The following is a 24,415-nucleotide window of genomic DNA, read 5'->3' on the forward strand; positions in this document are numbered from 1 at the left end:
AAAGAGTCTTCCTCCAACTGGTGCCACAAATGTCTAAAATGTCTTTGCACGCTATAGCGTTAATATTAACCTTCACTGGAACTAAGTGGCTGAGCCCAAACCCTGGAAAATAGCCCCAGACCATAATTCCTCCTCCACCAAACTTTACAGTAGGTATTATGCATTCCAGTATCTAGTGTTCTCCTGGCATTCCTGGTTCATCACTCCGGAGAACAAATTTCCACTGCTCCAGAGTCCAGTTTCCACACCACTCCAGACGACACTTGGTATTGTGCATAGTGATCTTGGCTTGTGTGCAGCTACTTGGCCATGGAAACCCATTTTATGAACCTCCTGACACACAGTGCTTGTGCTGATGTTGCTTCTAGAGCCAGTTTAAAACTCTGTAGAGAGTGATGCTACAAAAGACATGTGTAAGGGCTACGTGCCTGAGCTGTTGTTACTCGTAGACACTTCCACTTCACAATAATAGCGCTTACAGTGGACCAGACAGATATAGCGGGCAGGAATTTCACAAACTGAAATAGTTGCATCCTGTGACAGTGCCACATTTAAAGTCACTAAGCTCTTCACTTTGACCAATTCTACTACCAATATGTGCCTATGTGCTTCATTTTTTACACCTGTTAACAATGGGCATGAAACACATAAACTCAATAGTTAGGAGGGGGTGTCCACATACTTATGATCATATAGTGTACCATTAAAAAGGGTTGACATCAACTCAAAATCCTACATTTTAAATACATAATTTGGCCTGATCAGACTAAGGCAACAGTTTACTATCTCAATTTACTGATTTGGATAAGACAATATATGATGTATAAAAGTATGTTATCTGAGCTAGACAAAAACTGTTTTAATAAATTATCCTGTAAGAAAACAATACATGTTTATTTTGCAGACTGAAAACACTCCTTGAGTTAACTAGGGTAACAATTCAATTTCTGGATACTGGAATGATAAGTGCCAGCTAGCATTCCAGTTAACTTTGAAATCATATGCTGCCTGATTCATATTTCCCTATGATCCAGATCTGACTTTATTATTCTAACCATTTCCACTCTTTCAGCCATCTGAGCCGGCCTAGTTTTTTTTGCACGTGTAACCAATGCAACTATCCAAAACTGTATCCCAAAGAGACTGGGAACAAAGGAAACAAATAGGTTAACCACAACAGAATATGACAAAAAATATAGACAATAATCCTTCTTTTTAAAACATAGAAACAAAATTTGATGGCAGATAAGAACTGTTCTGCCCATTTTTCACGGTGTAAGACTCAGGTCCTAATCAGTTCTTGGTCTTGTCTTAGATTCAGATTAGTTTTATGCATCTCAAATTCATATTTAAATTCCCTCACTGTATTAGCCTCTACCAGCTCTGATGGGAGGCTGTTTTATTTATTTAGCACCCTCTCAGTAAAGTAAAACTTCCTAATATTGCATCTAAACCTCCGACCCTCTAGTTTTAGACTTTGGCCTCTCGTTCCAACATGTTTCTTCCTTTGAAATGAACATCCATCTTTTACTGTGTTAAATGGCTTTAAGTATTTAAATGTTGCCATCAAATCTGCTGGTCTTTCCTCCAATCTATGAATATCAAGTTCACTTAGCCTTTCCTGATAATTTTTATCCTGCAAACCATTCACCATCTGGGAAGCCCTTTTCTGAACCAGAAGACTGGTGCTTATCATCAGTGGCCTATTCATGTTGGGTGCTGCCTACTTGTTCCAATGTTCTCATAATAGATGTTCAGTTTATTTGCTCCATCAGCGAGATAACGTTGCAATCACACTGCGTCTCCCCTTATTAGCTATACATTATGCAGGGCCTCACCTGTTCATGAAAGAGAAGATGGCTGGAGGTGGCCTACATCAAGCATAGTGATGTTAGAGAGTGGAAATATTTAACTTACCTGAAGCTCAAATGTACCTGCTTTTTTGTCCTCCGACAAAGAAAAAATACATTTAGTGCTTGACAAGTATTTTTGTTTACTTTTGTTTACAGTACTAATAATAATGCATTTATAATCCTTGAACAAAAAAAAAACTAGAACTTGTGTATTTTAATACAAAGCCTTCCCCCATCCTCCGACATGCTTTCTAACATAAGTCTGTTTATACTAAAAGCAAAAGAACTTGTAGGATTGTTGTATGGCGTGTGCCCTCTAAATCAGCATCTCCATCTGCTCTCTGTTTTTGCATTGAGAGACTGAGGGGAAGCAGGGTATAAACACACGCCTGCAGGGGAAAGGATTTATTCTTGCCGCACCAGCAGATGGCTCTCAGTCCCTGCCCAGAAAACGGTTAATATCATATAGCACTAATTTGCAAAGCTACATATGGCACGTGAGAAAACAATAGCTTGAAAGAAGGAGCTAACCAAAATATTTGTTCTTCATGCGCATAGTGCTGTTCTGCAACAATTAGGGGAGATACCAAATGTGCTTGATAAACTTATTGTCAAGTTTACCATCCCATGATCTGTTTACCAAATCTTTTTACATGGCTGAATGTAGAATCTACATACACAGCCGCTCAAACACATGGCATGTAACTAAATTGTAACATTTACAAAAACATATGTGTTAAAACAAGTAAATAATATGTGTATTAGTAAATAATAACAAAAGGGGATCTCTGAGAAGGAAACCAACTTTTAATATACTTTTTGTTAATGTGATACTATATTAATATAGTATATACACATATATATGTATTATATATTTATATTTAGTATATACATTGCATATAGTTAAATGACCACATAGTTACAATATTTGTTTTAAGAGGACAAATTGCATAAGCATGTTTTAACAAGGGGTAGATGGTAAAGCGAACAGGATTTATTACATTTAGATTATATGTTGGTGAAAAGCAATGTTGTACTTTGTAAGAAATGCTGTGTACATTTTTGGTGCTACATAAACAAAAGATAATAATAATAATAATAAATACAATAGTAATAATAATGATGATAATACATTTTATTTAAATATATTTTTTTTTGAATGCATTATTACTATTTATTATTACCACTACTTGTACTACTACTACTACTACTATTATTATTAATAAAACTACTAATAGTAATAATAATAAATATAACTATAATAATACATTATTACTACTACTAGTATTATTATTAATAATACTACTAATAAATAGTAGTAATAATAAAAATAACAACTATAATAATGATAAATAATAATAATATAAGTGTGAGTCTAGGTGAGGGACTGTGACCTGGCTGCCACTCCTTGGGATTGCTGCTCAGCCCATTCATTAAAGCACATCGCCGTGGAGGTGTGTGGTGTGAGCCGGAGAAGGAGGGCCTTATTGCTTGAGGGAAAGGGTTTTCTCCTAGTCTGCATTCATCCCTGGGAGGGAAAGGAAAAAGGAGAAGGGGAACGAAGCTTTAGGGAAAGGAGACAGAGAGCTGCTCTTATCAAGCTCCCCTCCTCCTATCTCTCATTCACACCCCACCCCCTCTCCCTCTCTCTCCCTGTCTCTCTCTTTAAGCCTCTCCCCCTGGTAGTCAGTGCGAGGGATTTCTCTACCGGGACACATTTATTTCCTGTTTTAAAGGAGCGTAGAAGGCACCGGTTGGTGTTATGGAGGGGATCCGGAGTGGGCATGTACAGTAGGAAGGCTCCGGGCTGCTGTTCTGCATCGCCGCTCTTGTAAGGTGTTGCGGCGGGGATTGAGTGGAGCTGCCGCTGCCTGGTACCGCTGAGCCATCAAAGACAAGAGGGCTCAAAATGACAGAAGAGGGCTCAGAGGTTCCCAGGGAATTGCTAGGTAAGATGCTCGCTTCGGAATATCGTACATACAGAGCAGACACGTGCTTTACATCATCATCTTGGCTGGAGTATGAGTATGAGTGTTTTGGCTAGGTACTGGGATTAACCCCTTGCTGGAAGTGACAGCGTTGCTAGAGATCGGGCAGAAATGGGTTAAAGTGGGTGGGCGTAGCTGTGCGGCTGACGCTTGGAGCTAAATCTTTCTGTATGCTCGGGATGTATTGACAAGTGTAGTAAATACGCAGGGCGGAGAGGGCATGGCTGGGATCACAATGCATGTCTAAACACGGATGAGTTCAGCCCCTATGGGGATTACAGGTAATTCGAGCATATATCATGCTATACCGCAGGTGTAATTTACTATGGGTTTAAGAGGACACCCCACAAGCCTTCCTGATCCCATGCCTAGTTTGCAGAACATGTTGAACCAGTTTATATATATGTATGTATGTGTGTGTGTATATATATATATATATATATATATATATATGTGTGTGTGTATATGACTGATCTGGTATTCCCAGACATATTGATATCATTTTGGTGAATGTCTTGAAGACATTGGTCCTGTAGACCAAAACAAACTAGTGTGTCATCCGAGCATGTGAAGCCACTTATATCATGGTCATTGGTACTGTACATGGCTATAGGATGTGTGTTATTAATGTAATCGTGTTACTTCCATAATGCCAGTTCTGTCTGCCATCTCTGCCAGTGGTGCAGTGAAATGCAGCTCATCCTGAACAGCATGTATAATTGGACTTGATGTGCCTATTGATTATATACTGTATGTGGATCTGAAGAGTTTGATATGATAGATATATGACAAATCAAATAATATATAGAGATGTGTTGTGATGCACAGTAGCGGTAAAATTGCTTTTTTCCCCCAAAGGGGTTGGAAATATACAGTCTGCGGTAAAAAAAAATAAAATTAAATGAAAGCATTTTTTTGCAGAAGATAGTTTAGAAGCACTTGTGTTTGTTTTATTAGTGGCATGCTTTGTAAATGTAAGATGTCAAAAAAAATGAAATAATGTACAAGTTTGTAATCCCTTATGATCCCAGAGCATTTATCTTGGTATTTTATCACATTTGAAGGCTTGATGATCCAGACCAGGTTTAGGCTTGGGCCTCCAACCATGTCTACCAGCTGGCAGTTTATATTTTAAAGATAGTATAATATTGGAAGCAGACTTGGGAATAAACCACCAAGGACTGAAAAAATGCAAGAACTAAAGTGGGTTCTGTTAGAATAATCAGAACACTTTAATGTTCTGACTATTTCAACTCCCTTACTGCACTACTCATAATGAAGGTCCAAGGTGGCTGGTTTCTCAACCAAGAAGGGCTGAGCTGGCCATGTATAACGTGTGAGGCTTTATTGAAGAACTCTGATTTAGTCTAGATAAATTATAAGACCTAGTCAGAGCAGAGGCAGTGATTTGGGAAGCGTTAGAATGAATTGTAGCAGCTGAGGGTGAGTTGAGCGGATGAGTCTCAGTTTTGACAGATAATGACTTTTGATGGGACTTTAAATGCAGCTTCACTGCTGTCTTAATCTACCTTTACTTGTGGCCTTCTGCACCTACGCTATGATTTGGCAGTCAACATATTCACGCAAGTGAAATAAGAGTCAGTAGATTGTCTCCATTAATCTCCACAATCATTACTTTGGACTTTCATAGTGGATGATGCTTCTACTACTGGTACATAGGGAGTCTCTGCCTTCAGCATGCTTTTTACATTTCGATCATTGTAAGAAAAGTGTTATTTTTCACTTCCTTCAAATCCTTTGAGTTTTAGGTAGTGTTATATTATGAGCAATGGTCTTGCCTCTCATCATTACGGTTTCGGTTAATATACATTTTGAAAGTTTTGCTTTCGTTTAATTTTAAGGCCACAGTGTCACATCAAATTCATCTCATAGCTATGGGGTGTGATAATAAATAAATAATAAAAAAAAATAAAAAAAAATATATATGTATATGTATTTTGTGATTCAAACTCTCTTCTATTCTTAGTTTTCTTAAGACATTTATATATTTCATACAGGGACACTCCAGCCCTCATATTCACTATAAAACTTGATTGCGGAGTGTCTTACTGTATTATAATATTGTTTTATTACCCCTTGCAAATGCATATTCTGCAGAATCACCTATATGCATTTACCTCTTTACCTGCCCCTGCATTGCGTGAAATGTTTCAACAAACACCTCTCCTGAGTTCACTCATTGAGTGTTCCAAGAAGTCTAATGAGTCCCCCTCCTTGAGGACGCATAAAAAAGCACTCCTGTTAATTCCAGTGTGATTTGCGTTCTTTGTTGGTAAGGCAGCATGACACTGGAGTATCCCTTTAACGTGTTTGTGTATGCAAAAACTAAAGAAGTGTTTTAGTGTTTTAGCGTAAGTGCACTCGGTACATGGAGAAAAAACTTCTAAGGTTGTGGTGACCTGCCAATTCAATATTAACAAGTTGAGGCAAAAAGGCTATATTTTCCGGTTGGTAGGGTAAGTGATTAGGTCTGTTGCATTGATGTAGCAATGGAACTGTTAATCGGACACATTGAAGGAGAGCCTTGTTCTAAACCATTGGTTTTCTGAAGGATGCGATTTATTCTTCACTGCTTAAATACTGAATGGGTTATACCATATAAAGCTGAGAGGTCTTGCATACACCACAATGAGCATATTAGCTGTCAAGACTTGTCCCAACTGTGAGACTTCAATAAAAAGCTGAATATACTACAGTTAAATATGTAACTAAAAAACAGTTGTTTTTTTGGTAGAAAACATGATCTAACGGTAGTGAGCTGAATATTAGATGATAACCCCCCCCCTTAGTCTGAAGAAGGGTGCTAAATAATAATATAAGGTAATGGTTGTTTTTTGTAAGTGAAATTAAATACTTAATAAAATGCAAAAATGATTCACTGTACTTGGCTTATTGCCCCAGTTTTCCTAAATCCATTTTTAACATTTGACCTTGCCACATACACAATGTCTTTGTTGAATGGCGGGTTCATTGGTGGCTCTAAGAACAGATAATAACCCCTCATGCAGAGTCATCTCTGAGCAGACTGTTCCTGTGGTGAACTGAACACTGATGCTTAGAAACTGGAATATCCTTGCTTATTTATTCAGTGTGCGCTACTTAATTATTAATTTGACAACTACTATGAAATGTATTGAAATATAATATAATTTATGGGGATAAAGGACATGTTTGTTGTTCCCGCACTGTTGGCAGAAGTCTCATTTTGTGTCTGATTTCCTGCACTATGAATTTATGCTACGTTCCTACTTCTCTGCTAAGGAAAACTAACGTATTTGCTCGATTATAAGACAAGGTTTTTTCCAGAGCAAGTGCTCTGAAAAATACCCCTCGTCTTATAATCGAGGTCGTCTTCTAATCGGGCCTCCAAAAAATGTCTGCTGGCGCCATGTTGCTTACCGGGCTTTGGTCGCGAGCAGCGTCTCTGCTACTAGCAGCAGGAGAACAGGAAGCTAGCAAAGTCCTCACATAACTCTGCCTCCCCCCTCCTTCCTCTGGGGGCGGGGCCAGAGAAGTTGCTTGCACAGCCGGGCCCCTGCAGAAGTCTGCGAGTGGGAGATCTGCAGATCTCCAGAAATGCATTTTCACCCCATATATCCCACTCAGCCCCATGATATGCCTTTTAACCCCCTATATGCCACTATATAAGGCATATCATGGGGCAGAGGGGCATATAGGGGGTTAAAAGGCACATCATGGGGCAGAGTGGCAAATAGGGGGGTATAAGGCATTTCTGGGGGCAGAGTGGCAAGCCTGGGGGCAGATGTGCATAACTGGGCAGGTTGGCAAATAAAAGGAAATTAAAAAAATAAATATTTTTCTCAATCATAGCATGAAAAAATAGTTTACATGAATTAACATTTACTGGTAAAACTTTTTTCCTATAGGGTAGTCTTATATTCAGGCTTTTTGTTTTTTTCCTAAATTAATATTTTGATTTTGGGGGGTCGTTTTATAATCTAGCAAATACAGTACTTCACCCAGGGCCGGCCGAAGACTTAACGCCGCCTGGGGCGAAGTTTAAAATGCCGCCCCCCGCCGAGGGGGGGGGCGGCATTATCTACCCCCCCACCACCGGTACTTACCCTTAAACAGTCCTGCGGCGAGTCTCCCTGTGCTGCCACGGTGCCGGCACAGAGACCGAACAGGGAAACTTGCCGCAGAGGAGAGAGAGAGGCGCCGAGCGGGTAAGCGAAAACCACTCGGTGCCCCTCTCTCTCTCCTCCCCGACTGGGGCAATTGCCCCTTCTGAAGTGCCGCCTGGGGCAATTGCCCCAGTCGGCTCCATTGTAGGGCCGGCCCTGACTTCACCTACCTTATCTCTTCCCTGTCTCGTAACCCTACACTCCTCTTCAATTCTTTTAATTCCTTTGCTCTATCACAACTACCCCTTCCACTAACCTTACTGCCTATGACTTTGCCACCTGCTTCATTGAAACTATGAGATATGAAATATCTGCAGTCTCCCTCTTGCCATTGCCCCCCTACTGACTCTCCCATGCACTGAAGTCTTTCTCTTCTACATTAAAACAATTCTCTTTTGTCACTGAAGATAAAGTTTGTGCTCTTCTTCTTTCCTCTTGTTCAACCACATGTCCCCTTAATCATATTCCTTCTAATCTTATCCAGTCTCTCAAACCTATTCTTGTCCCTACACTAGTTCATATCTTCAATCTCTTCCACTCTGCTGGATCTGCCCCATCTGCCTTCAAGCATGCAACCATAACTCCAATCTTGAAAAAGCCCTCCCTGGACACAGCAGATATACCGTCCCTTCTCTCTACTTCCTCTTACCTCCACGCTTCTTGAGCGAATTGTGTGCATCCAACTAAGTATTTTTTTTACTTTACTTTACTCGGCCCACTATACTCTGCATTCCGCTCTTGACATTCTACTGAGACCATGCTTAATATAGTTATCAATGACCTACTGGCTGCTTAATCCATGGGCCACTACTCTATGCTAATCCTACTGGACCTTTCTGCTGCTAAAACTCAAATCGCTCAAAAATCTTACTTCTTATCTTGTTGTATGCAATTTATAGCGATCGCTTGTAGGAAATTTGTTTTCAATAGACAGTGGACATATAGACTGTATACGCTTGCTTTAACATCCACTGGAACAGGTAATATTTCATAGCAGTTGCCGTAAGTTTTTGGTATTTTTTTTTCTTAGGAGTCTCGTTTATTGTGCAAGTAACAAACGGTCAAATATTCCATACCTTTCCCACCTATTATCTAAATATCTGACGGTCCATACATTGTTGCTCACAAGTGAAATCAGAATTACATTACTGTGGGTAATACTATATCCTCATATGGGCAAAAAAGGCATCCATTGCATTATGTTTGCCTGGTTCCATTAACCTTTGTATTTTCCATACTGTTCAAGAAATTCTATTTAAAAGCACCTAAGGCAGAATAAATATTGGGAAAATGTTACTCTTTATGGTCATATGTTGCTTAGCCTGCCACTATGTCAAAGTACCCCATTTTTTTTTTTTTTTTTTTGAGAATCCTATCTAATTTTACATGGCTATATTGCTTACCGAGGAGCTGAATCAGTGGGACTCTACTGCCTGAGACTCTTGTGTGTATACTTTTTAGGGTGCGCTTACCTTTCTGTGTTTTTTGTGTATAATGGGAACATTACAAATGGAACAAATTGTACAGAAGTGTTTACTGAGTAAAACGCATCTTTTATGCCAATTTCTGCATGTTTCTGTGTTCAAGCCCATCATCTAAAGTCCTCACATACATAGTAGTGGTTGCTTCCAGGATCCCCTCTCATTAGCACAGGTACATCTTTAATGAGCAGAGATCTGAAAAATAGATGCTGATCTACTAGTTTCTATCTCAGGAGATCTTGCACTTAGCTGGTTATTTGAGGTGTTCTAAGGAACTAATTTATAGCGCAGACTCAAGTAAACTAATGGTTTCAACCGGTGTATTTGGCTTCTTCATGTTGGCTTGTTAGCTCTTAAGACAAGCACCTATTTAGTGATGATACTGTGGGGATTTGTACTTAACTGTGGACAGTTTTGATAACATAGCAGTGGTACATGATAACATTATAGAAACCCTTGGAACAAAGAAGAACTCTGGTTGCAGAAGAAGACATTATCTGGTTGGAAGAAATATCATAATGCGATGGTGCTCAGGAAAGAAATTGCGAACAGCCGTTGAGTTTAGATACATTTGGAAATAAAATTTACCTTTAGTAAAACTCAGATTTTGGGGGGGGGGGGAGTGCTTATATTTAAATCAAAATTGATGATATCACAAGGTCCAGGATAGGAAAAAAACCCAATCATACTCCATATGTTGTTTTCAAGCAGTTGGAGTTATTTTGCAATGTTTTCATTTCATTAGAAACTGTCTTATCGTATATTTACAGAAAGCATCAGGGATGTTATTGGGAGGAAAATTAAGATTGCTGTGCGGAAGAAGGTCAAACTCGAGGTCAAAGGAGATAAAGTTGAAAACAAAGTTCTGGTAAGTAGATGCATTAGGTGCAAGATACAAATACTAGTTTAAATATGTGCTTGTCCTTTTGGTAACAGTTTTCTTTTTATATGTAAATTTTTGTTTTAGTAATGGTATGACTAACCTACCAGTAGCAACATTTAAAAGCAGACTGAATCAATGTTAATCTCATAAGTACAGATTTACTGGCAGACACTGAGAGATATACCCATGTGGACACCAATCTTCTGTAGAGGGTACACTGGCAGATTTATTGTCCAGTTTGGGGTGAAGTGAATTACTGGTAACTGGTTGTTTCATCATGTAGAACCATCAGTGGTAGACCAGTGCTTCCATCTATAATTGTATAGCTTAGCACAATGAAATGATCTAGTTTTGTTTCCCTCTTTGTCGTGTTACTGTTTATACCTTCCATGTAAAGGGCTACACCATTGTTGGAGAGTGGTTCTTTTTGTATGGCTTATGAATATACCAAGGAACTTATGAGGGTTGACCTAGACATTCTGATTACTGGGTCAATTTCTTCTTCCTCTGAGCCTTTTGGCCATGCACACTCCCTGCTTTGCCCAATCACCTTCCACACTCCACTCGCTACCAATGGTCTGTGGCTAGCCCCACTGCCATGCAAAGCCACCCTGAAGAGGAAGACCTCTGGGCAGCGTGTCCTGGGATGTACATAAGTATGCCTATGAAAGATTGTAGGCATTTTTGCGTGTCTAGAAAACATAATGCTAGTAGGGTAAATCTTGGAAGACAAACTGTGTTGCCCTATTTGTTGGAAATGGAATAACTGCCAAATATCACCATGGGTGGAATGTATTTTATTTTAGATGACAATTTTGATCCCTAATGTTTAAAGGTAATTCAGGATTCTTGGTAAAACACCTGCATAAATGAGTGATAGGCGTGTTTTTCTAGAAACAAAATAAAACTGCAGGGTGCCGGTAAAACAAAAGAGCAATTACCTACTCTGTTAAGTTAGCTGCTGTCTAATTGGCAGCATTACAGAGTTACATGAGTTGCTTGAGTCATAGCTACGGTTTCTTAGGCTTTCACTTTTCTCATTGTTTTGTTACTACGTATCTTTTCTTCCTATGTATTAAAATAAAATTTTGATGTGGTTAAAGAACTATTTCCCGGAAACAGGGCCTGACTGGGGGAAATTAGGCAGGCCTAGCACTTGAATCCGCTTCGCAGTGTGTGGGTCTACCAGCCACCGGGCAGTTGGGGCCTGCTCGGATGGGTTTGGGTATTTAGCAGCTCTGTTTCTAATGCTGCATTACGTTGATAAAGCAGGATAGGTAGAGCAGATCTGTATGTCTTTATTCATACTTAAATTAGCGCATTTAGCATTTGACCAAGGGATACTAGAATGTGACTTCCCTCCAAGGTCCAATTGGAAGGTTGCTGTAAGTTAAAGAGGATCTCCTACTGGTGTCAGAAGTATGTGAAGCCAGAGACGCAAAGATGCATTTTGATGTTTTAGGACAATATGTGTCTGCTAAAGCACTGTTATTGATATTTGCAGCATAATTCGTGGCGCAATTACCTCGCATGCTGCGTTAAATGTGGGACAATCTGTGCTTTGTTACGAACGCCGAGAGACTCCCATTTCACGAGAAGTAACTGCACGGACGGTATGGGATTATGGCTAGATCAATACTAGATGATACTTTTCACAGTAAATTTCACACACATATTTCTTACAACCATAGGACAAAAACTAAAGCTTATACACATGTGGTGGGAGCTCCCTTTGCGTACATGAAGAAGTAAAAATACAAATATGTTCACATGTTATTTTTACACCATTGGATCCCTTTAACTGTGGTCCCCTGCTATGCGAGTCAAATGACACACTGTGTGAGAAGGGTGATATTCTGAAGTGGATCTGGTTAGTCTGCCGCACTTTCTTCAGAATTCTATAAAACAATCTTGTGGAAAATGTTATTACGTTGTTAAACTCGATTTCTCACATGTAGCATGCCTAAAGCCATGCTTTGTTATGACTCTCTTTAAGATGTGGCCAAACCTGCTATTTGGTGTTGTCTTATGTATCACAGGCACATAGAAGCCTCTTGAGTGTGAGCTTTCTCTTGAGGAGTCCTACTTGATCATCTATGGCAGCCGGGAATATATTTAATTAGTAGGCATCCATGCGCCAAAACTGGCAGGGAATATCTTATTATGAGAATAAATATTAATGAGTCCTCAAAGCAGGGTCTGTGTTTATAAAGAGACGCCTAGGGGGTCTGTTAGCTGCGGCCTTTATTAAAGTGAAAAACACGCAATCTTTAATGTGGAAAAAGGACGTCCCGTGAGAAAATCTGTGTATTTAAAATACCTATAGTATATAAGTTGCTATGTGACCTGTCACACTGTATGAACTTTTGACTGCCTTTTATATGTCACAATAACTCCCTTATGTAAGTTGGATCTAATGTAAGGAAGTGGCGGTAAATAAATGGGATAGGCATAAAACTATTCTGAACATTAGACAAGATCAAGGACTGATTAAGACCTCAGTGTTTTATCGTGAAAAATGGACAGACTTGATGAGCCATCAAATTCTGGTCTTCTATAAGAACCATTTGACCGATCTCATCTGCCCTCTAACACAATGTCTCTATATGTAAAGGCATATTTCTCTGTTATGCCTCTAGTAATGATCCCAAACATGAATTATTGGCTTTAAAAATGTAAAAAATCGACTGACCCTACCAGAAAGTAGAGCTCACCAATGATACAGCACTTAGTGGAAGTGTTTTAGTGAATTTGGGACTTTGTCATGTATATTTATGTTTATATGCATGTACATATCATATTATATTAAGGCTTTCAAATATTTCTCTTAACGGGAGTTACCCATGATTAATTAACAAATGTGGTCTCTGATGTGTTGAATTGGCAATATGTTTTAAGAATTTTTTTTTACTATTGTTTTTGTTATTGTATCAATTTCTGAGAATTTAGTTGTATAGATATTTATTAAGATATATATATTTTTTATTTCAAGAACTAATTGCATTAGAATATAATAGTGCATCTCATGTTGCCCTAGATACTTGAAGAGTGCTGGACTGTGAAAGTCGAACTGTGTTGGATCTTTATTTTGTTTTTATATGTAAAAATGCTAAATGCCGACCCAACATTGTTTCAGCTTTGAGTTGTTTTGTACCTGATCTGTGTGATTCCACCCCCCCCTTGAAACATTAACTATGCAACTGTTATAAGGCATGGTGCTTTGTGTGTTGCCTCAGGCAAATCATTCCAATCATTCCTCTGTGGATATGAGTCTGTCACTAACAATGCTGTAGAGTTTTGCATCACATTAATGGTTTTCTTTCCCCCCCCCCTCTTTTTGAAATGAATGATTACTCTCCGATCAGTGATCCCAAAGTATATATTTATGCGTTTCTGCCCAGTGTAAATGACATAAACATTTTATATATTACATAATTATACATATGTGTGTGTGTGTGTTAGTCCAGAGGTATAAATACAAAAAAGAACATTGTTACATAGTGGCATTTCTTTTTCTATAATTTCATTCATGAAACTCCCTTTTGTCAATGAAAATGCTATACTAAAAAGAAAACACTCAAACACAATATTTGTGGAATGATGAGTCCAGATAAGTAGGCTTGGGTATTGATTGCAGCAATCTATGATGGCCCTAAATTAAATAGATCAGTATGAAAATAAAGCAGATGGGCCATAAGTGCATATTAATGACAGTGAATGAGAATTAAATGTAGCATGTATATTTATAATAGATTTTAAATGTCTTTCTCTCTTCGGTACCCTTTTATAGCTCCCTTTTAAGTACTTAAGGATTTTGAGGTACAACTATCTTCTCTGTCTAGAATGATGGTTGACACGACCATTTGGTGAGATTTTGGAAATTACAGTGGGTGTTTAAGGTAGAAGCACATTATGCCCATATTTTTATGGCTGACAGAATAGACAATCCTTGAAACTATTATTAGTTATAAATTCGATAAATGTATGGGTTACCAGCTGCAATCCATTCAGTTCTGGGGTCAACTAATGCAGATGTTGACAAAGGACTACAGTGTGGTGTCAATGTATTTGCAATATATATTGGTGTTGCAGGGCCAATCTGTCTTTTCTTCTGCTATAATCTGATAACTCCTCAGTGTATCCTGATAAATAAATCTTTTTAATTAAAAGTTTGGTCCACAACTAAAAAAAAGGAATTAAGACATTACATTGGAAATGGTCTTGAATAGATATATATAATCAGGAGAGATTTGTATATGAATGGATTTGCCGGTCATTTGTAGTTTTGTTGTGCTTTTTAAATGCATGTACTCTAAGAATCGCCGTATAAATCATTTGTGCTATATAAATAATAATTATTAGGCCTCCAAAGATACAAATTCAAATCTCAATGGCTTAACTGAAACCATTAGGTCAAGGTCGGGTTTATTCCTGAATGTGCCTGCAGGCTCCTGGTTCAGACAGATAGCATCTTGCTTTCACGCAATTTAATTTATTCTCCCCTCGCAAAAAATGGTATATTCACCCTTTAAGATTAGTTATTCAGTAATTTCTGATGTCCACCGTTATAACCTGTTAGTTATTGTATCATTTCAGAATATAATTTTTGCAAGGATTTCATATTCAAAGATGTACTTTTATGGCCTCCAGGATCAACCATTTTCTGACTTAAGCTCTTGAGAAAACAATGCATACAAGTCTGAACATATCATAAATACCATTAGAGTATCTAAAGAGATCTAGAATATAAATAGGGCAGAAAAAGAAAGTTAACTATTAACAGACAACTTGAAACTACCCTGGACTTAACAGTGGAAATGGTCACCATATTAATTCCATGGGAGGACATTTCAGACATGAAGTTTGCTTTAATGACTAGTGATCACCAGGGGTGCATTAACGCGTGTGCAGCGCCCAGTAACCCAAGCACTGAGCGGAGTCGCATAAGATGCGTTTTATGACCCTGCTGTAGTAGGGCAGCAACACAGCGCAGCACATAAGATAAGAGGGGGGGGCAGAGGACGTGTGCGTGTATGTTTTATATGGTCTTTTTGTGAGTGTGTTAGTGTACAGTATTGGATAGTGTGTGCAAGTGAATGGTGTTCAGTGTGTGAGTGTTACTGTATAGCAACAGAGTGTGTATGGTGTTGGCATAAATGTGCATGTCAGTATTTGGTGTCTGTGTGTTAGTATACTGTATGGTGTCAGCATATGCTGTTAGTGTTGGGTGATCTTAGGGTTAGTGGTATGGTGTAAAGGAGGAAGGGAGATTGTGTGTTTATGGTGTTAGAGAGAGTTTGTGCGTGTGGGTGAAGAAATACTGTACCCAGGCACCACTAACTCTAGGCTCACCCATGGTGAACATACCATACAAGTAACCCTTGTATATGGCGTCATGGGCTTGATTAAATGACCAGTCTAGACCATAATTGGTTTTGAACAAAGGTGAATAACATGTGGTTTGCAAATCAACAACTAAAATCAAATTCCTAGGAGCGGAATCTACACGACAACTGCTGAAAAGTAAAAAAAAAAATAAAAGCTAAGGGAAACATCTGCACTTGAGTGACAGCTCAGCCTGGCTCGTTATAAGGGATGGAGTGTGGGCTGGAGCAAGTCTTTGAGTTATTCTGTTGGTCTTGGTATGGTGGGCCCAGGGTGAACTACTTATAAGGATTTATAGTGTATAATGTGCATAAATTATTTTGTCTCCCTAACAGTGGTAACACACACGTATATATTGTTTAAGTATTAAACAACAATGGAAAAATAAATATCAATTCTTCGCAATAGTCAATTAAATTCTAATGTATTATAATAAAATAATTTGATATTGTTTCTCAAAATCCTGAAACACTTGAGTTCGAATATCATAGGCAAAGTCTTTAACATACGTGCTAAAAATACCATACTAAAAATAGATGTTCACATGGCCTTGTAATACAAATGAAGGATTTGTAATCATTTTGTAATTATATATGCAATTTTTCTTAGAACCCTTGGGAGCAAATGCTTTTAATGCAGCGTAATCCAGTGGTTTGAAATATTGCTACCTTTGTTGATAACACTTTATTGCATAAATTGGAATAATAATGAATTAATAATGAACACTGCACCACTAATGCTTTGCTAAAGCCTCCAAAGCATAGTTTTCATAATGGGATTCATATATTGATGTAGAAAATGCAAATGCAACGTTAATTAGATTATATAGCCCTTGTAATAACTTCTGGATTGGTTTTGATTAACTTATTTTTCATATTTTAAATACTGTTAAAGTGGATGTTTTTAAAAAATAAATGATCATGTTATTTAATATATTACTTGGGAATAAACTGTAACAACTATATGTGGGTTTAGTTTGTTGTATTGTAAAGAGTATGGGTTCCTACTGTTCCTTGTAGGGAAAAACTAAATCCAGGTTATAGAAACCATAGATATGTTCTCTATTATGAAGTGTGCCAAGGATATCTTGAAGGGCATTGTGTTACTTTCCTCCCTGAACAAGAAACATAGGGAAAAGGAAGCAATAAGGTCAACTTGTTAGAGTTGGGGTAGTTATTAATCCCAACTGCTTTACCGTATGATGTCATTCGAAGGGTATTTGAACAAGCTAAGTCTTGATGTTATAGTCCCCTATGTGTGGTGGAAAGGTCTTTATGTGAGTAACAGTATCATTGTAGTCATGCACTTTTTTTGGGGGGAATAAATTAATGAAGCCTCAGTTATACACAATCACTGTCTGACATTAGCAACACTAATAAGTAGTTGACCCTGGGCCCACCATACCAAGACCTACAACCTGTATGTCGCAGCTTATTTCAAAGGAAAGAGAACACGCTTACATTCAAGACAGTGACTAGGAGCATGTTGTGTCATTTGTTGGCACTGACTAATGCAGAATTAACAGAAACATTGAGGTTTATTCACTAAAGAAGAAGCGTTGTGGCTCCAAAGCTTTGTATTCATCATGCATTATAAACGGCTATACTTGGCTAATTTCTCTGCAATAAGGTCTGAGCTGGCTCTTTGAAAATGCTTTATGTAGGGCCGCCAAGCTATTGTTGGAGAGAGAGCTCACTTATGTTGGCCCTTCGTAATGCATAGTTTGCATAGTTTGCAATTGCCCCCCAGGCCGGCCGAAATCTAATCTAAACGGCCGCTAAGTGCTGATGCCGCCGGCCGGCGCTACTTTAATACTTTTTTAAAAAACTTAATATGGCAAGCCGGATCGGCTATTAAATGGGGGAAAAAAAATAGTATTAAAGCAGCGCCGGCCGGCGGTATCAGCACCCAGTGGCCGTATGCGATGGACACCAAGTGATGGGAGCAGCGTGAGGGGTGAAAGCTCCGCCCCCTCGCACTCACCTTTCACCCCTCACGCTGCTCCCATCACTATGCGGCCATCAGATTGCTGGAAATTTAATCTAAACGGCCGCTGCGTGCTGATGCCGCCAGCCGGGGCTACTTTAATACTTTATTTTTAACATGGCAAGCCGATCCGGCATATTAAATAAATAAAAAAAAGTATTAAAGTAGCTCCGGCCGGTGGCATCGGCACCCAGCGGCCGTTTAGATTAGATTTCGGCCGGCCTGGGGGGCAATTGCAAACTATGCATTACGAAGGGCCAAGATAAGTGAGCTCAGTTTTCCAGCAGTCTGATGGCCGCATAGTGATGGGAGCAGCGTGAGGGGTGAAAGGTGAGTGCAAGGGGGCGGAGCCACTTCACTTGACTTGCCCCCCAGGCCTTAGGCTGCCAGCCCTCCCCTGATAGTTTGCATCCCAGACACACTATTTATTGTGTAAAACCCCCATTGTTTAGAGTCCCAGAGAGAATTTGGGGTATATAGAAAACTGTTTAGGCGCTATAATAGGGGGTTAGAAGGAAATTGCTTGGTAAAAAGGCGTTGGGGTATAAGCATCCTTGTGTGCTTTATATTCTTCCACATATAGACCAGCCGAAATGGCTCATAATTATATACAACTCGCATATCCAGGATATTTGAGTGATGGGAGTTTCCAGATTTATTAAACCTGCTCTAGCTATAGATTTAAAAAGAAGAGAGAATGTGAAGCTCTGGATGCTTGGCTTTCTCCTAGCTAGTTCATACTTGTTTCATTCTGAGATCCTTGCTATTAATCACGAGTACCTGGTAGTGCTGACCTTTTCACATTGCATTTATGTGTCTTTTAATGGTATTGCCTGTAAGCCAGCCATGTAGGTAAAAATAAATTGCAGCCGGGCTCTTCATTTTGCCTTCAGTGTAGCAAGTAATACTAATTTTTCATCTCTTATGGCATTCGGAATCCATAGATGATGATGATGATGATAATAATAATAATAATAATAAAGCTCTGGTCCATTGTTGTGTTTTTACCTCTTTAAAGTTGTGCCATATGAATGACATCCTACTAATGAATCCCTTAAGACATGCAGTATTTTGTAAGCGGTAATCCTGTCATTCCAGAGGAAAATAGATTATTATATTTTAATTAATTGAATCATTATTTTTTTTTCATGTGTCATCTATTTTTCACTCGAGGGAAAAAGGTTTTTAGCATTACTAATGAGACGCTAAACTCATATCTACACAATGGCATTACTGAAATATTGAAGCCTGTTTTTACTGGTTTACTAGTTTAATGGGCTGGGTGGTATATGTATGGTGTTCTTTTCCATATGAATACCCAAAAATAGAACATTTAACGAACGGCGGGATAGAGTATGTACCGTATTTGCTCGATTATAAGACGAGGTTTTTTTCAGAGCAAATGCTCTGAAAAATACCCCTCGTCTTCTAATCGGGGTCGTCTTCTAATCAGACCTCAAATAGAGGTCTGATTATGAGACCAAGATCCAGATCCCCCGCACCGCTGCAGGGGACCTGGATCCTCCTGTCTCCCACCCCACACACACCCCACACACACCCCACACCCCCCACACACACTTACCGGTGCTTCCTGCTGTATTGCCGGGGCAGCGGGTTGACGTCTAAGCGATTCGCGTAGACAACGTCCGCTGCAGCCGGAAGGAGGTGTGGCTAGCAGCAGGGGTTGTCTGCGTCCGTCGCGGATACCTTCCCCGACTGTCAGAGATCAGGGGAACTCTGATCTCTGACAGCCGGGGAAGGTATCCGCGACGGACGCAGACAAACCCCCGCTGCCAACTCCACCTCCTTCCGGCTGCAGTGGAAGGAGACGTCAACCCGCTGCCCCGGCAATACAGCAGGAAATTGGAAGCCCGGTAAGTGTGTGTGTGTTAAATGGGGGCATAGGGCATTTCTGGAATGCCTTATACCCCTATATGCCACTCTGGCACTTAGGGGGTTAAAATGCATATTATGGGGCAGAGTGGCATATAGGGAGGTATAAGGCATTTCAGGAGGCATAGTGGCATTAAGGGGGCATTTAATAGAGCACTCTGCCTCCTGAAATGCCTTATACCTCCCTATATGCCACTCTGCCCCATAATATGCCTTTTAACCCCCTAAATGCCAGAGTGGCATATAGGGGTATAAGGCATTTCTGGAGGCAGAGTGCTCTATACAATGCCTTTTAACTCCCTTAATGCCACTCTGCCTCCTGGAATGCCTTATACCTCCCTATATGCCACTCTGCCCCATAATATGCATTTTAACCCCCTAAATGCCAGAATGGGAAATAGGGGTATAAGGCATTTCTGGAGGCAGAGTGGCACATAGGAGGTCAAAAGGCATACCATGGGGCACAGTGGCATATAGAGGGTTAAAAGGCATATCATGGGCCACAGTGCCATATTGGTGTGGCAAGCCTTGGGGCAGATGTGCGTAACTGGGGGACAGGTTGGAAAATACAAGGAAATAAAAACAAAAAAAAATATTTTTCTCAATCATAGCTTTTATTTAAAAAAAATAGTTTACATGAATTAACATTTACTGGTAAAACTTTTTTTCCTTTAGGGTCGTCTTATATTCAGATTTTGGGGGGTCGTCTTATAATCAGGGTCGTCTTATAATCGAGCAAATACGGTATATTATAACATTCAAGGCTGCTGTCTGCGGTTCCAAATACATCTATTTTATATTTTTTGATTTTAATATATTTCTATGGATTTTCAGTTATTAGATGATTGCTCTTTTTTGTATTCCCGTTACAAATTTGCTTGTTCCATCTACAGTTTGAGCAAAATTACAATTTGACTTAAAAAGTGGATACCCTAACCGTCTGTGTTTTTCCAATTTCGTGACAACAGTTGACGAACCAAACTGCAGAGTTCACATTAAGAAGACCTACAGTGGCTTACAAATAAAACATATAATATTAGAATTATTTGGAGCAAATTCCCTTAACATGAACTAAGAACCTTGAACCTGTTGCAGAAACGTTATGGCTATCACAAAATATAAATTAAAAACTTGGACCAGTAAACCGACTGTGCTGATAGCACTTACAGCCATAGTTAGGGGCTTGCGTTGTATGTGTATAGAAACTTGTGCTTGGGGCATTTTGAATGCCAAACCCTCCTCTGCATTCTGACATTCCTTCCTTCTGCATTCTGACTTTTTTTTTCCACAAAAAAATAAAAATGGGTGAAATATCCAAAATGAACAGTCGTGGAAGTGGAGTCAGCCTGTATTCCAAATGGCATTCTTAGGCTTTCTATATCCTTTTGAACCTCTGGGGCTACTGATAGCAGTTTAATAATTTCCACCATCTTTTCTTATATTTTTTCATGTAGTGGGTAACCAGTTTTGAGAGAACAGAGGTTCCATCTTTTCTGTTGCCGCATTATAACTGACCTTTGGTTAAATTTCTATACTAATATAAGATACAAAATTATATATTTGAACCTGTCTTATTTTATTTCAATTCAAAATTGTTTATTAGCACTTATATAAACAGTACACTTAATAAAGAGATTTTATGTGTTGACTTTATTTAGTGATAAAGAAGCCATGCTAGTGCGGCTTATTAAAACCAGATCACTGTAGTATCACTAAGCTAGGTTCCCAAAAGTTGCAGGATCACTTGGGTAAAATTACACCAATCCACATTAATGTCCAATAACTATTTTTTGTTGCCGTTTTAAGAAACCCTCCACAGTTTCAGATTGTCACTATAGTTTTGATGATTTATTTCAATATATTGGTTCAACTCCCGGTGTATTTTTAGGGAGTTTCCTATATCAATTAAGCTTTGAAACCACCTGGAATTGTTGCTAATTTATTTGTGTCAACAAATAATCATCCTTCTAGTATTAAAGGGCCCCTATGGATTTATATACACAAAATGACAAAGTATGTGGATACCTCTCTTCATTATTGAAATTAGGTGTTTCAGCCACACTCATTGCTAACCGGTGTATAAAATGAAGCACATAGGCAGCCATCTCCATAAACAAACATTGGCAGTAAAACTGGCCGTACTAAGGAGCTCAGTGACTTTAAATGTGACAGTGTCATAGGATGCCACCTTTTGCCACAAGTCAGTTTGTGAAATGTCTGCTAGATCTGCCTCAGTCAATTTTACATGCTATTAATGTGAAGTGGAAGTGTCTAGAAGTACCAGCAGCTCAGCCACTTCCCTTAACGTCATTGAACACCTTTGAGTTGAATTGAAACACAGTTTGCGAGCCAGACTTTCTTGTCCAACATCAGTGCCTGACCTCACAAATGCTCTGCTGGATGAATGGGCACAAATTCCCACAGACACACACCAAAGTCTTATCGAAAGCCTTCTCAGAAGAGTGGAAGCTGTTATAGCCACAAAGGGGACTAAGTCCATTTAATGCCCAATGGGACATCCAGCAAGAGCATATAGGTGTGATGGTCAGGTGTCCGCATACTTTTGGTCTTATAGTCTGTTGTAATGATCTAAAATGAAAAACCATGTGTCCTAATTTTCTGGCCATGCATAAAAGTGGTGTAGCTGAGCATAATGTTAAAAGTGACATTCCATGGAGGTATATGACATCGGATATACTGTCAACTGTACAAATACCATTAAAAGACACCGTACTATGCCAAGTCTCCATGAGCATTTTTCAACCATCTAAAACTCTTGGTGGTAAAGACTATTTTTTAAATTCAACTGAGAACACTTTAAACTCTACTTCCCATATGTAAGATATTGATTTGAATCAAGTGTTCTTTTTTGTACATTTCTCTCTTTGCCATTATGATACTTTTCCCTGTTGACCTAGAGTAGAGTGAACATCTTAATAGTTAATCATATCTATACTCTCGAGACTTTTGCCATTTAAGCAGTTAGTGAGTTGCTTCAGAAAGTTGTTTTGAAATTCCATCTTTTAGTATGTATCTAGTACCTGCTTACATCCTTACGGTAACCCATCTGTGCCTAATGTCCACGCATTATTGCCAGAGGCTAACCATTAAATTTAGCTTGTCGAAAACTTCTTCAAATTTCAACTGTTACTATTTTTAAGACTTAATTCATCTACGAGGCTGGACGATAAACTCAAATGATTTTGTAATTTACTTTATTTTTATAAGGAAAAGCCTTTCAATTTTTCCTCGTATAACTGTTCTTTTAGGTGAACTCTATCCCCACCACACACATGCAAGCACAGACAGCATAGCCAATATTTATTTTTTGTATTACAACTATCGCATTAAAAACAATATAATATTGCATTGCTTTTTATTTTAGATTTAGGGAAAATACTTTTAGACAGCTCCATATTGGCCACATGAATGTATTCTGGCTCTGTTATTGTTGGCCCCATCTTGTAGACACCCGAATCTTAATCGTTCTGGTAAACGATAGAATGGCTTGGTGATAATCACCCAGCTGAACACTGACTAAAGAATGTCTCTAGAGGAAAGAATTAAGCAGGACTTCATTAGCCCTGAATCAGCTCAATGGGGTGTTTGAGTAGGGAACATCTCCCAGGCTATCTCACAATTGACCATAATGGCAGCCTCTGGGTCTGCAGACAAAGGAATTTTATTGGGACAATATATATATATATATATATATATATATATATATATATATATATATATAACCAAGGTTTCTTCAATGTTAAACTAATTTACTGGATATAGCACTGTATTAGGGCTCAAATAAAATGTTCGTGTTTCCATATGGCTTCCCCAAACAACGCTGTCTAATTCTGGGCAAATAAGTTGAGGTTTGTTCAAGTAACCTTCACTTTTAGTATTGTGACAGTGATTTAGTATTCCTGACATGAGAGGCATGTCTCCCAATTAATGAAGGCAGTGAAGCTACCTCAGCAGTATTTGATATTGTTAATGAAAAGACCTTTTAGTTATAGAAGAACTATTTTAATTTGTACAGTGATATACATGCCCAAAACTGCTTCAATTCACAGGTAACACATTTAAATCCCATAAATTGCATAAAACTAGAATTGACAGAATAAGACAAACCGGTGCATTAGGTGAAGAGGGCCCGGCTTGCACGTTTCATAAATATGTATGTTTAGAAATGGCTACCTTTCTCCTTTCTTATGATGTGTAAAGTGTGAGTCAACAACACTGACACATTGTGTAACACCAAAATTACCCTTTAATCACTCAACGATGCATAGTCTTATCTTCCCTGTTGGATCACCAATGTCCCACGTGTGACAAGGGAGTGTGCTGATGCATGCACGTTATTCTCTTGGAAGGAAAATGATCTCCTTCGACTTTAGCCTTAGCCATATTGTATTGTCAACCTCACTGGTACTACGATAACCTGGTTTGGGATTACGTATCAGCTGTTCCTTCAGTACGCATAACACAGTATTACTATTATTAATTGATTTATAAAGCAGCATCGTATTTCGCAGAGTTGTGAAAGTGATGAGGAGGGCCTAATAAATTGTACATAAAATAACAGTTTTCACTTACAGGAATGAAAGGGGAGGCTCTGCTCAAACAAGCTTACAGTCTAGAAATATTTAAACCATTACACCTTCTGGTGATCTTTTGAAGAACAGAGTAAAATACAACATAGTCGATTTTCTCTTGAGACTGATCTTTGATTGTACAAGGGGATTTATAGGAGCTGAATAGCTGTATATGCGATACAATGTCG

At 38.8% G+C, this 24,415-nt stretch overlaps 1 protein-coding gene across 2 annotated transcripts in view; it reads left to right on the forward strand.

The window, feature by feature from the left end:
• The first annotated feature begins 3,762 nt into the window (after positions 1-3,762).
• LOC149289588 (F-actin-uncapping protein LRRC16A-like) overlaps positions 3,763-24,415 on the forward strand; it is a 111,701-nt gene continuing 91,048 nt past the window's right edge. For both annotated transcript variants that reach the window (XM_089490362.1, XM_089490363.1), the window contains exons 1-2: positions 3,763-3,802; positions 10,259-10,356. In XM_089490362.1, coding sequence (XP_089346488.1) covers positions 3,763-3,802; positions 10,259-10,356 — 138 coding nt within the window. The remainder of the gene's footprint in view (positions 3,803-10,258; positions 10,357-24,415) is intronic.

The sequence above is a fragment of the Sceloporus occidentalis genome, unplaced genomic scaffold, assembly GCF_023333645.1.
Source record: "Sceloporus occidentalis isolate IW3139 unplaced genomic scaffold, rSceOcc1.0.p SCAF_44, whole genome shotgun sequence".
Lineage (NCBI taxonomy): Eukaryota > Metazoa > Chordata > Lepidosauria > Squamata > Phrynosomatidae > Sceloporus > Sceloporus occidentalis.